Below are 14,371 nucleotides of genomic sequence, written 5' to 3' on the forward strand. Positions count from 1 at the left end.
CTCAGAAAATTGACTTATTGTCTCTTACTATGGTCGCTCACAGTTATAAAAACATATACATAAAGTGTTAAGAATATGGAATACTTTATGATTTGGGGAATTTCTAAGGGTTCTCAGGAATTTCAGTTTCTTGTTCTTGAGCCCCCAACTTAACAGCCGTGGAACTTGGGAACATGACCTAAGCTGCCTGACCCCAGCTGCGGGTGTCCTCCACGTGGTCAGTCAGCTGCCCCAGCCATTGCGGTGTCCCCTCCGAGTAGTGGAGCAGCTGCACGCACCCACCCCAGGCTCACACCCCAAGATGGGCTCCCGCTGGCGGGGGGCGGTTCAGGGGTCTCTGTGCCCCTGGAGGCCCCAGAGTTCAGCTGGGAGGAGCAGTGCGGTGTGACTCACACCAGCCCCTGTGAGATAGGGTTTGCCCATCAAGACTGTCCAGAGGCGCCCGTCTCACTGGGACGGTCCTCTCCCCAGCGCTGCACCCCTCTCCACCCCCTGCGCAGGGTTTAGCCTTGCGAGCAACACTAAGTGCTCTTTCAGGAGAACCTGGAAGGATGAGAGGCAGGAGGAGGGGGTCCAACCGGACCTCAGGTGCCTTTGGGCAGGGCTTACCGATGGCGCTAAGGGCGTGCTTGAGCTCCAGGGTGAAGGTGGTGAGGGGCACATCCTCTGACACGGGCATGACGGCCACCGTGGAGAGGTTGCTGGCAGGGTTCCCCGAGTCCCACTTGCTCCCTACAGCATGTAGCCCAAACTGGTGACCTGCAGAGCACAGGGGCGTGCGTTGGCCTGAGGGATCGGGCTGCCACTCGCACAGTCTCGGCGTCCCTGGATGTTTCTAGGTGACGCCACGGCACGAGAGGCCTCGGCAGATGGAACAGGCACCGGGGTCGGCCCGAGTCCCCACAGCCAGAGCCCCGCCTTTCCCGCTGAAATTACCAACCACACTGTGGCGCCCTTGCGTTTCATACACACCAGGACCGGGCCGCTGAAGGGGAGACGGATGCACGGATGCAGAGCAGGCCGTGAGGCCCAGAGAAAACGCAGAGTCGAAAGGATCGGCCAGGGGAGGGCCCATCCTCCGACCTGCCCCCTTCCTGGAGTTCTTGCACTGACTGCTCCAGAGACAGCAAACAGTCTGACCACCTCGTCTGCGTGGGGTTTCCAGACCCCGGGGTGAGGCACAAAACAACCCAGGGTTGGTCAGGGCTGGGTCCTGGGGTGCCTGTCCCGGAGGCCACAGGCTTCCCCTTCTCTAGACGTGAGGCCAGGAAGCCCCACAGCAGCAGGGACGGAGGCAGCGGGCACGTGGACCCACGAGCGCATCAGCCTCGGTCCGAGCGTCCCCGGCTGAAGTTCATTCCCAACACAAAGTTACTGCTTGGCAAGTAGCACCTCCTGTTTTCATGGACGTGGCTGAACGGGCAGCCTCACCCCTCCTGCCGCCCACGTCCCAGCCAGACCCCAGTCTTCTGGGGCCCCAACACAGTGAGGGCTCTCTTCCTGGCCCCCCTGGCTGGCCGCTGTGCCAGCCCAGCTCCTGCACAGACCCTCCCGACCAGGAAGGGCACGGCCAGGTGCCAGGTGCAGGCGCCGGCCATGCAGGAGGGTCCAGCTCCGCCAAGAGGGCATCCATTTCTGACTCTGCTGGTCTCGTCCCTGGGGAGGAGCGGTGGGTCCTGAGGCATAGAGCGTGGGTTCCTGCAAGGCCTGACCCAGAAGCCAGAGCGGGGGCTGCAGAAGGCAGAGAGAGGGGCCCCTAAGAGCTAACCTGGGGGCAGGGCAAGAAAGTGAGGGCTGTGAGCCAGTTGGCAGCTGCACGCGAGGCAGCAGGGGGCCCCTTTTCACCGGTTTTCTGGCAGCTTCTCTGTGGGGAATTCCCTTCCTCTCGCTCTTTCCCAGTGACCTCTGACGTTAGAACCCTCCGTCTGACGTAGAACCAGAGGGGGATTCTATTGCCAGCTTCTGCCAGTTTTCTTTTAGTCTTTAAGAAAGGCATGTGGGAGGTTCTGGTTCTGACCAAGAAGGAGATGGAGCCGGCATATCGCACCTAACCACTGCCACCAGTTACACGGAGGCTCTGGACACAGTTCTCAGGAGACCCAGAGGGGCGTGAAGAGGAGTGCAGACGAGCCAGGACTCGTGGGAAGACCACGCTGCTAATGCCACAAGGGTAGCAGTGCCACTGCCCCGTCCCAGCTACAGCCAAGTGGGGTCCATGCCTCCCCCTCCGCACTGGGTGCTGCCTCCAGGGCCCCAAGTTCCTGCATGGGGCGATAGACACAGTGGGGTGGAGCCCCCAGCTCTCCATTCCCTGCACTAGAGAGGGGAGATGGACAAGGGAGTCCTCTAGATCTAGTATGAAGTCCTGGCTTCACCCCCAAGCAGCCCATACAGGAAACTGGCCAGGATCGCACAGCAGAGGCTCTGAGAACAGAATCCAGTGTGGCATACCAGCCAGGCTTCACACTGGCTCTGGGTAGCACACAAGCACAGCAGACCAGAGCAGTACTGCAAAGGCCTTGAGAATTAAATTAACATTCAAACACAGCCCAAGGAAGAGGGCCAGGACATGCTCTGTGAATATAAGCACATTGACAGTCTGCAAAAACAGAAGATTTAAATGGGAACCAGGCTCTCATAACATAATACTCGAAATACAGGATGCAATCCAAAATTACCAGGCATACCAAGAGCCAGGAAAATCTCAACTTGAACAGGAGAAGACAATTAACAGACAAAAACGACAACATGTGGGCTTCCCTGGTGGCGCAGTGGTTAAGAATCCGTGTGCCAATTCAGGGGACATGGGTTCGAGCCCTGGTCCAGGAAGATCCCACGTGCTGCGGAGCAACTAAGCCTGTGCACCACAACTACTGACCCTGTGCTCTAGAGCCTGTGAGCCACAACTACTGAGCCCGCGAGCCACAACTACTGAAGCTGCGCACTTAGAGCCCGTGCTCCTCAACAAGAGAAGCCACCGCAATGAGAAGCCCGCACACCACTACGAAGAGTAGCCCCCGCTTGCCTCAACTAGAGAAAGCCCGCGCACAGCAACAAAGACCCAACGCGGCCAAAAATAAATTAAAAAAAAAAAAAAAAGACAACATGTCACAGAATTTGGAAGTCCTTGACGAGGCAATAAAGCAGTGATCATAACCAGACAGAGACAGCTGTCATGGACTGTCTTGAAGCAAATGCAGAAATATAATAACTGAAATTAAAAATTCTCTGGGTGGCCTTAGGAGCAGAATCAAGAAGACAGAGGAAAGAGCCAGTGAGCTTGAAGACATATCAAATCAAGAAGACAGAGGAAAGAGCCAGTGAGCTTGAAGACATTAAAAATTCTCTGGGTGGCCTTAGGAGCAGAATCAAGAAGACAGAGGAAAGAGCCAGTGAGCTTGAAGACATATCAAAAGAGAGTACTCGGGCTTCCCTGGTGGCGCAGTGGTTGAGAGTCCGCCTGCCGATGCAGGGGACACGGGTTCCTGCCACAGTCCAGGAAGATCCCACATGCCGCGGAGCGGCTGGGCCCATGAGCCATGGCCGCTGAGCCTGCGCTTCCGGAGCCTGTTGCTCCGCAATGGGAGAGGCCACAACACTGAGAGGCCTGCGTACCGCAAAAAAAAAAAAAAAGAAAGTACTCAATCTGAACATCAGATGGAGAAAAAAGATTAAAAAACAAACAGTGTCCCAGAGACACTGGGACAATAACAAAAGGTCTAACATTTGCTTCTGTGAATTTCCAGAAGAGGAGAAAGAATACAGGGCTGAGAGACTATCTGAAGAAATAAAGGATGAAACCTTTCCAAATTTAGTTAAAATATATATATATACTTACAGATTCAAGATGAGCGAACCCCAAACAAGATAAACCCAAAGAAATTCACGCCAAGCACTCCAAAATCAAATTTCCAAACAGTAAAGGCAAAGGAAAATCCCGAATACAGCCAGACAGAAATGATGCACTACCTACTTGGGAACAATCTGAATGTCTGGATTTCTCATTAGAAGCAACGAAGACCAGAAGGAAGTGGTACAAAATGTTTAAAGTGCTGAAATAAAAGGACTGTCAAGCCAGAATTGCACATCCAGCAAAACGTATCCTTCAGGACGAAGGTGAAGTAAAGACAGTCTTAGATGAAGGAAAATTAAGAGAATCTGTAGCCAGCAGACCTGCGCTAAAAGGACTATTATTAAAGGAACGTCTTCAGACAGAAGGAAAATGATACCAGGAGGAAGCTTGGAACACCGGGATGAGGGAATAGTTTTAAACGTGTTTGACGGCTGAAAGCAAAAGTTCTAACACTGTGAGGGGGGTTTCAACCTAAGTAGAGGCTCTGGGCGGGGCTCTGAGTGGGGTGGGCGGGGCTCCCAGGTTGCAGGCCCAGGCACCCAGCCGTCGCAGTTCCCTGCTGGAGGATGACCAGGATCTTCTCGCCCAAGAGGTGAATCAGCGAGTCACAACCTGGGGGCAGAGGAAGAACAGAGACCTCAACCACACACTTTAAACCATGACGCCAAGCAAGCACCTTAGACCTGGGGTCCCCAGCCCCCGGACCAGTAGCGGTCCGCAGCCTGTTAGGAGCCAGGCCACACAGCAGCAGATGAGCGGCGGGCTAGCGCAAGTGAAGCTTCATCTGCCGCTCCCCGTGCTTGCATTACCGCCTGAACCATCCCCCCAAAACTCCCCAGTCCACGCAAAAATTGCCTTCCACGAAACCAGTCCCTGGTACCAGAAAGGTTGGGGGCCGCTGCCTCAGACCCACGGTGTCAAGACTGCCGCGGCTGTAAACCACTCTAAGCAGTGGAAGGTGATGTGGCTGCTGTCTGGTCGCAGGCAGGTGCGGGGCACGTGGCCTGGGACCTTGCCCGGGACGGCATCTCCTCTCATCCCCAGGCGGAAAACACGGGGCAGCGCCGGGAAGCCACGACTGCCCGCAGGCAGGCCACGAGGGCCTTCCCCAGAGCCGAGGGGCATCACGTGATGCTGAGTGCCTGGCCCGCTGGACATGGGCTGCTTTACATGACATCCAGGAAGAATTACCTTTTAAATATAATAATGCTATTTTGGTTAATATTCTGAATTTTTAGAGTTGCAGACTCAAGTATCTAAGGTTGGAATGTCAAAATACCTGTAATTTACTTTTAAGGGCTTTTGCATGAGTAAAGTGAGTTAAAAGTTTTTTAATTTGCTAAAGTTCGCAAGATGGGAGAGGATGTACTGTACAGGAAGCCTGCTTCTGTGGCTCTTGCATGCAGTACGCATCACTTTCGAAAAGAGAAGCCGCTGTCAGCTTCAGTAACCCTAAGTATCTCGGAGAGCAAGGTGAAAGCAGTGATGAGGTGATTCCGACACCAGGCGCCGCCTCTGCAAGCCTCAGCCGCCGGCTACTTCCTGGCCATCTACAGCCGACAGCTCTGGGCTGACTACGCAAAGAGCAGGCCCTGAGACCTCGTGCTACAGCAACCGGTGTCCCCAGCCCCTGCCAGCCAGCCCTCCACCTGCAAGCTAACTTGGAGACCCTCTCTTACCCCCAGGACTCTGGTGTCAAAGACCCATGGAAGATGCAAGTGAAACTGTCCAAATTTTAGGACGTGAGACAAGACGTAGTTTGAGCAGAGTGGTCCAAAACAGAAGCTGAAAAGAAGTCTGGTTTATATACAACTAATCTAGCAACAAACTATTAACTGGAGCTAATTTTGTTTGTTTGTTTTTTGCGGTACGCGGGCCTCTCACTGTTGTGGCCTGTCCCGTTGCGGAGCAACAGGCTCCGGACGCGCAGGCCCAGCGGCCATGGCTCACGGGCCCAGCCGTTCCACGGCATGTGGGATCTTCCCGGACTGGGGCACGAACCCGTGTCCCCTGCATCGGCAGGTGGACTCTCAACCACTGCGCCACCAGGGAAGCCCAACTGGAGCTAATTTTACAAACCACATTTTATTATGGAAAATTTCAAAGATACACGAAAGTAGAGAGAAGAGTACAGTGGACCCCCCCCTCCCATCACCCAGCTCCACCCATCTTATTTCACACACATACCCCCAAAATTTTGAAGACAATCCCAAACATAGCATTTTATCCATTAATAGTTGAAGTCATATCTCTAAAATATCACAACAATGATACAATTATCACAATTACAAATTAACAATAGCTCTAAATCAAAGCTTTTGAAAGTGATCATTTCTACATCAAATGAAAAAGGTTCACAACAGGCCAATGAAAACATGAAAAGGTGCTCAACATCTTTAGTCGTTAGGGAGATGCAAACCCTAGCCACCAGTATAAATAATAGTATTTTGACATATTTTTCCACTGGATTAAAAGAAAAAGAAAACCATGTGATGCTGGTGATTTAGTATAGGAACTTCACCGCAGTGTGACCCAGGGAACCGCTGTGAACTTCTTCAAACCTGGCACTGGTCTCACTGTCCAGGAGCCCTTCCATCCGGCCCAAAGGCTCCGGCCCTCTTGGTGAAGGCCTGCCAGGTGGATGACATGGAGGCCCCGCCCCAGGAGACTGGACGAAAGCCACGCCTTTTCTAATTGTCCCACCAGGTCACCCGCAGACAAAGCGACACACGTGAGACCTGTACCCTGACGACACTGTGGTCTAGCAGCCCGAAGACCATGCAGGAGCTGTGCGAGGTCAGGGCCCACCCAGGGCCCGGCAGGCGGGAACTTCACGTGGCCGGGGTGGGGGCGACCTCGTGCAGTCCAGGGTTCACTGTGTCTGCGGCGGGAGGCTGCGTCACCCACCAGCAGGCAAATAAACCCACAAGCCCTCAGGAGTCCGGGTCTATAGGGGCCCCTGGCAACTGTGACTCAAGCATATAAGTCAACAGTGGCAGGAAACAAAGAGGTAGCTTCCAGCTGAATTATTTTCTTAGAGTTAAAACTATTCACAGCCTGAAACCCAAAAATAAGGCAAGGGTGCTAATGATCATCATAGATCAATACCCAACCACTGAGGGGTTCCAAGGCAGTGGGAGAGACACGGCAAGATGCTCGTGATGTGGGCTTCCCTGGTGGCGCAGTGGTTGAGAGTCCGCCTGCCAACGCAGGGGACACAGGTTCGAGCCCTGGTCCGGGAAGATCCCACATGCCACGGAGCAACGAAGCCCGTGCGCCACAACTACTGAGCCTCCGCTCTAGAGTCCGCGAGCCACAACTACTGAACCCTGCGCACCTAGAGCCTGTGCTCTGCAACAAGAGAATCCACAGCAATGAGAAGCCCGCGCACCGCAACAAAGAGTAGCCCCTGCTCGCTGCAACTAGAGAAAGCCCACGCTCAGCAACGAAGATCCAACACAGCCAAAAATAAATAAATTAATTAATTAATTAATTTTTAAAAAGTGCTTGCAATGTGTCTGGGGAAATGCAGAGGTGAGCCACCATGCACAGCCCCTGTACAGCAGAAGCTGACACACCTGCGTCAAGGGCAGCTGTGGTCCAATGTGCCTTTTCCTCCAAAGAACAAAAAATTTAAATTTTGCACTCCGAAGGCCCATAGTTTGGCTCACCATGTTTCTCTCCGCGGCGTGCTGGCCTACACAGGTGGCCTCGCTGCTCAGGGGGGAAGACATACAAGGAAATTTGCATAAGACGGTGGTGCAAAATGGAGCTGGACGAGGCTTATCTGTGCACAGAGACACTCCTGAGAATAACCCAGATACTCCACTTGATTTCACACTGGAAGAGTACAAGAGGATAGAGGCAGCTGTAAAAAAACTACCCATAAGGGCACAAAGCAGCAGCGGTACTTCCAGTCCTGGATTTAGCCCAAAGGCAGAATGGATGGCTGCCCATCTCTGCTATGAACAAGGCTGCAGAAAGTTACAAGTGCCTCCAATGAGAATATATGAAGAAGCAGCTTTTTATACAATGTATAATCAAAAGCGGTTGGAAAGAATCATATTCAAGTTTGCACTACTATCCTTGCATGCTTTGAAACTCTGACAGCATACTGGAGGCCACTCAGAAAAAGCTTGGAATAAAGGTCAGGGAGACTACACTTGACAAACTTTTCACTCTTATAGAAATGGAATATTTAGGGGCCTGTGTAAATGCACCAATGGTTCAAAGAAATGACAGCTACTATGAGGATCTGACACCTAAGGATACTGAAGAAATTATTGATGAACTCAAGGCTGGCAAAATCCCAAAACCTGGGCTAAGGAGTGGACGCTTCTCATGGGAGCCACAGCCAGAGGTCTTACCTCTTTGACTGAACCACCTAAAGACCCTGGCTTTGGTGGGCAAGCAGGCCTTTAATTTATATTCAACTGTAAAAGTGCCACTGGAGAAATAAAATATGAATCTCCTATCTACATAAAATAAAATATAATAAAATAAAACTTGGTACTAACTTTTCAATGGAAAACTTAACAAATGTTAAAGAGGGCAGACCTCTAAGTGAAAACACAACAGACCCCAGCCCTGCCCCACCCAAGGGCTCTCACCGAATCCTGGATGCAGACCTCCAGCCGCCCGTCCTGCACCACATAGATGCTGGTATCTGGCTCCCCTGGCCGGAAGACGTACTCCCCTTCCAGAAGCTACACAAACACCATGTGTTTGCAAAGTTCCAGGAAAAGTGGCTTCTCAAAGTGACCCGGGACCCTATAAGAAACAGTGCACATGGGACACCTACAGGAAGGAGGGGAGAAGGGACACAGGCCACAGTCCCTGCCGGCCAGACCACAGAGCGAGCTTTCAAGAGCTGCAGAGCCCACAGCACAGGCACCAGCAGGACAGAAGCTTAAGCTACAGGCATTTCCATCAGCTACTGTTCCATGAGCTCAGAGAACTCTCAGGCCGTGAGCGTGAATTTGAACCAGACGCATAAACGAGGGCAGGTAGTGAAGCGCTGGACAGAGGAGTCGGGGCTTCCAGGGAGAAATGGGGAACCAGACTTGCAATTTTCCATCCAGCCACACGCTTCCCATACTCGCTCCATGTCGCCCTGAAGGTGAACACTCTGATAAGCAGACAGACACACGAAAGAACCGGCGAGGAGGCTCCACTCACCACTGGGAGGGCAGCGATGGCAAGAAGACTTCCCAACTGATGAAAGCAGTGTTCACATGTTGGGGTCGGGGGCGGGCATTCTGGCTTACACGTGAGTTAACTCCCACTTCACGCTCACTAGATAGAATAGCCTGTTGCGGCTGATCAAACACATATTGTACGTCTGCTTAATTATTAAAGGGCACATCGGCCAGAAGTAAAGAACGTCCGGGGCTTCCCTGGCGGCACAGTGGTTGAGAGTCCGCCTGCCGATGCAGGCGACACGGACTCGGGTTCGAGCCCTGGTCCGGGAAGATCCCACATGCCTCGGAGCAACTAAGCCCGTGCGCCACAACTACTGAGCCTGCGCTCTAGAGCCAGCGAGCCACAACTACTGAGCCTGTGTGCCACAACTACTGAAGCCCGTGTGCCTAGAGCCTGTGCTCTGCAACAAGAGAAGCCACCGCAATGAGAAGCCCGCGCACTGCAGTGAAGAGCAGCCCCCGCTCACCGCAACTAGAGAAAGCCCGCGCGCAGCAACAAAGACCCAACGCAGCCAAAAACAAATAAATTAAATAGATAAATATTAAACAACAAGAACAACAAAACGTCCACGTAAAAAATAAAGATTAAATGCCTCCCTTTCTAGGGTGCCAATGCTCGTTCTCCTTCAATGCTAAGACTCCCTTCCCAGGTGCCGAGGCCATACTGACTCACCATGTACCTGCTATCTGTTTTTTTTGAAACCTTGAAGGAATGTATCCCTGACTAGCTTAATGTTCTTTGTTCTGACAAGACATAAAACTGCCAAAAACTATGCTTCTCTGGGGAAGTTCCTCAGAGTTATCTGAGAGGTTGTCTTCCAGGCTATAGTCCTCAGTTTGGCTCAAATAAAACTCTTCTTATTCCTATTATAGGTTGTTTATTCATTATTTTTGTCGACACAACCAACGGTGGCCACAGAGAAAGGACACCTCGGAGGCCAGGTGACAGCCAGTCCCCGGAGCACAGCCGCAGGCACATGGCGGGCCTCCCGTGTCCACTTCTCTCTTACCGAACATTTTTCAGCATGTACAAGACTTCTGACGGCAGGTGAGAATTCTTCACATCGAACTCCGTGAGGTCGGCCTCCAGCAGGGAGGGCGGGGGCTCCTTTGGCTGCAGGGTGGGGTATTCCTGCTTGAAACGCAGGATGCTACAAAGCAGAGAGACGTGCACCTGGAGCAGAAGCCCAAAGGGGTTCAAACGCAGATGGTGTTTGCGCTGTGAACTCCATGGCAGGGAAGCCACGGGCGGCGCAACGTCCGCGGCCTCCCCAGCGCCCACTGGGGAAGGCAGCTGAGACGTGCCTAGTCTGAAGGGCACCCCCAGTACCTCTTGGCCAAAGACAGCACCTTGGTCCTCTTCCTCGCCTGCTGCCGGGGGGCAGCTGTGTTCCCCACAAGCGCGTGGGGGAGTGTGGTCACCTGCAGAGAGAAAGGGGGAGGCCGCGTCTGGACCCTGCAGCCGGTGGATCCAGCTCTCAGCCTCAGGGTCAGTCCCAGCCCTCAGGACCTGGCCTGCCCGCAGCCCGACACCAGCATCCCGGCCCGGCCCCACCCTGCTCACCTGCCCAGGACACAGGGAACCATCCTTGGCGCTGACGATAGCGATACCGCGTGGCCATGTCCCCACACAGCCCATGCTCTGAGAGCTCTGAGTCCTCAGCCCTGCGTCCTCTCTGCCTAGAAGGCTGACGCTCTCCACCCCACACCTGTCACGCTGGCACACACGACAACCCGAGTGCCTGCACAGTCCTCCCAGTCTGGAAGGCTCTTCACCCTCCCCCACAGTCGAGGCCCACCGGACTGCCCCAAACAGCAGCACCGGGGAGCGCGGAGGGCCTGGCTCCTAGCCAGGCACCAGCCAGCCTCTTCGGGCAGCCACTGCCCCCTGCTGTCCCCTAGCTCCCGAGCTGCATCTGCCCCACGGTGCCAGCTGTGGTTGTCGGTGGGCGGTCACCACAACCCCTCCTTCCCTCCCAGGCGTCCTGGCCTCATTGGACCACGTTCCTGTCCTTAGCCCAGGTCCAGCTTGCCGCTGCCCAGTCCTCGGCAGGGTCACCAGGGGACAGCCCCCCACCCAACCACACACGCCTGAGTGCCTTTGAGACCTGCAGGGAGTCACTCCATGTGGCCCTGCACGAGCCTGCGGGGGGCCCGCCCACTGTCCCTGCGCGCCCGCCCGCCAGACAGAGCAGCCCCAACCGACCGGCCTCCCACAGCGCCTGACACTGAGGAGGAAGAGCCACGTGAGGACACCCACGTGACTCCCCATCGACAGCTCAAGCTTACCCACGAAGAACACGAATCGATTGTGTAACTCGAGGAAAGTAACAAAGAGAAGATATTTTTAAATACCAGCAAATGCTTCAAGCGTGCATTTGAAGCACAGGCAGCCTCAGGCAGTCTGCTGAGACCTCCTGCCCTCAGGCGGAGAAGGGCGCAGGGGGCCCGCTGCTGGACAGGCTGGACGCGGCTGCTCCTCCCAAGGTGGGTCTTGACACTGGCAAGCGAGGCCTTGCAGTTTCCCCCTCGCGGAGCCTGGCCCCAAATCCTGGTTGGACCAGCAATCTCAGCACCAGAGCCAGGACCCTCCACCCGCCACACGTCAGGGATGCTCCGGGCGGGGGGCTTCTGTCCTCCCTTCCAGTTCACGTCCACCTCACGGGGTGACGGGGTCTCCTCCCCAAATGCTTCCGCCCAGCCATGCCCTCCCAGACCCTCCCCGAGCCCCAGAGCCGCTGCACAGCCCCCAGGCATAGGCCTGCGGTGCCGACACCTCTGAGGGGGAGGAGGCCTGGGCCTGCAGCGCGAGCTACCTTCCTCATGCTATTCCTGCCGTATAGCATCGCTTTGTCTCTCTTCCGGAACCTGTACTGAGGAGTGGGCTGCCCTTGTCCTGCAAGGGGAGCCAAGGGGCTGCCTGAGCACGGCTGGGACCCGCGAGGCGGCCACGTGTACACACTAAGCTGTCCTGCCCCTGCCTGGCCCCGCCCCGCCCCGCCCCCAGTCACACAGCACCTCGTCCCAGGGCTGCGACAGACCCTTGCAGAGGAAGCGGGACTTCACTCTTCTTGGAAACGTGAGCCAAGGAAGTTCAGAACAGACTCGAATTGCATGGATCCGACGAGCTCAGCCTCGTGGACAGGCCAGCAGTTTCCAACAAAAGCCACCACCCGGGCCTCCCCCACCCTTTCAAGCCCTCCTCCCGGTCCCCCTAGGGCTAAAGTCTGAAGCAAGATACTCACGGAATCAGTTAACACTTCTATACACAAAAAATGGTCATCGGGCTTCCCTGGTGGCACAGTGGTCGAGAGTCCGCCTGCCGATGCAGGGGACACGGGTTCGTGCCCTGGTCCGGGAAGATCCCACATGCCGCGGAGCAGCTAGGCCTGTGAGCCATGGCCGCTAAGCCTGCGCGTCGGGAGCCTGTGCTCCGCAACGGGAGAGGCCACAACAGTGAGAGGCCCGCGTACAGCAAGAAAAAAAAAAAAAAAAAAAAAAAGATGGTCATGCCGATAAGGTCCAGGGCCAGGGCCAGGAGGATTTCAGTTGCAACAACCACCAGCTGGGTGAGGTCACAGATAGAGCACCCGTCAGCAAGGTGCCATGAGGCCCCTCCCAAGCCCAGACACAGGCTGGACACAAAGGACCCAGGGCAGCCAAGGGTGCAAGAGGCCACTGATTCTGGGGCCCGCCCATTAGCCGGGGGCAGTGAGGTGGTCACCTGGTGGACTGGGAACGCTGCTCCGTCAGCTGCAGACCCCAGGACCGAAGGGTGGCCAGGTAGAAGCGCGCCTAGGGGGGAAGTCTGCAGTCGGGAAGGGCCAGGATGGGCACGGCCCTGGCTCCCCAGGGAGTAACAACAGAGCTGTGGGTCAGGGACAAGTCAGCAGCCCTGGAGACCTCCAGAAAGAAGCGACCTTCCAGGACGCTGAGGTCCCCTGAGCCCACTTGCTCTGGTGCAGCGCCACCCACAGCATGGCTGGGCTGGGCCAGCAGCTGTGCTGTGTTGACAACAAATGCTCCAGGCATCATGAACGCATCTGAATCCTAAATCCTCAGCTTTCCTGCTCCTCAGGATGCAAATCCAGAGGAGCAAGCCCGGCTGGCCACGGTGGGTACAAAGGCCACCTCTCAGTGCCCTCTCGTCACCAACAGAACCACGTGCTGCTGGCCTCGGGGCAGACAGAAGCCCACACAGCAGCAGTGCTGGGAAACCCTAAGGAGTCAACTGGATTCTGAGAGCATTAAATACCAGCTCACAGCAGAGAAGGGCTCCCAGGGAGGGAGTGAGCAAGGGGCTTCAGAAGCCCAGACCCCAGGGAGAGAGAAAGGAAGGTAAGAGAGAACAGTGAGGGACTTCCCTGGTGGTGCAGTGGTTAAGAACCTGCCTGCCAGTGCAGGGGACACGGGTTTGAGCCCGGGTCCGGGAAGATCCTACATGCTGCAGAGCGACTAAGCCCGTGCACCACAGCTACTGAGCCTGCGCTCTAGAGCCCGTGAGCCACAACTACTAAGCCCGTGTGCCACAACTACTGAAGCCTGCGAGTCACAACTACTTAGCCCACGTGCCACAACTACTGAAGCCCGCACGCCTAGAGCCTGTGCTCCGCAACAAGAGAAACCACCACAATGAGAATCCCGTGCACCGCAACGAAGAGTAGCCCCTGCTCGCCGCAACTAGAGAAAGCCCGGGCACAGCAATGAAGACCCAACGCAGCCAAAAATAAATTAATTAATTTTAAAAAAGAGAGAACAGTGAGTGTGGAATGGTGAGTGGGCAGACGGCTGGGGCCGCCCATACACAGGATGCTGGCAGATTCCCCCCAAAGCTGAAGAAACCAGCCAAACAAGTAGCTACGCTCCATTCCTCCCGGTACCCACATACCTCCTTCCAAGCAGCCAGGAACAGGATGGCTTTGGGGGAGTGGTGGGGGGACTTGTTAATCCTTTCAAGTTTCTACACAAGTGCCAAGGACTAAAGCAGCTTGCCTGATCCTTCAGAGCCAGGATCACACACAGCATCGATGCCAGAAAACCCAAGGAAATCAATGCGCTCAGAAAAGCATTTCAAAAGCAGAATGTCACATCGAGACAGAATCAGGAAGTGATTCAGAAAGCTCAACCCTTTGAACTCAGCTCAGGAGGCAGATGGAAGCAGTGGGAGCTTCTGCTTCACAGTGAGGCGTCCAGGCCCCCCGGCCCAGACTGCGTGCTTGGCTAAAGACGACATCCACCAGGCAGCAGATGAGCACCCTCCTCCTCAGTGTGTCTCTCCGAGCTCAGCCACCCCCTGGGGGGCAGCCAGGGCTGTCCA

General features: G+C 55.1%; 1 protein-coding gene and 1 pseudogene across 2 annotated transcripts in view; one reads left to right on the top strand and one right to left on the bottom strand.

Moving 5' to 3' along the window:
- Positions 1-13,089, bottom strand: part of PNPLA7 (patatin like domain 7, lysophospholipase) — a gene marked incomplete at its 5' end in the record, with an annotated part of 32,508 nt that extends 19,419 nt beyond the window's left edge. Inside the window, 9 exon segments of the mRNA XM_079926600.1 lie at positions 610-759; positions 4,385-4,465; positions 7,678-7,693; positions 8,464-8,559; positions 8,563-8,623; positions 10,065-10,205; positions 10,385-10,476; positions 11,871-11,950; positions 12,975-13,089. Coding sequence (XP_079782726.1) covers positions 610-759; positions 4,385-4,465; positions 7,678-7,693; positions 8,464-8,559; positions 8,563-8,623; positions 10,065-10,205; positions 10,385-10,476; positions 11,871-11,950; positions 12,975-13,089 — 832 coding nt within the window.
- On the top strand, positions 5,409-10,070 carry LOC307189393 (NADH dehydrogenase [ubiquinone] flavoprotein 2, mitochondrial-like; annotated as a pseudogene). Its single transcript has one exon. The product of its transcript is annotated as an NADH dehydrogenase [ubiquinone] flavoprotein 2, mitochondrial-like (transcript).
- Positions 13,090-14,371: the final 1,282 nt, after the last annotated feature.

The sequence above is a fragment of the Stenella coeruleoalba genome (genome assembly GCF_951394435.1).
Source record: "Stenella coeruleoalba genome assembly, chromosome: 7".
Lineage (NCBI taxonomy): Eukaryota > Metazoa > Chordata > Mammalia > Artiodactyla > Delphinidae > Stenella > Stenella coeruleoalba.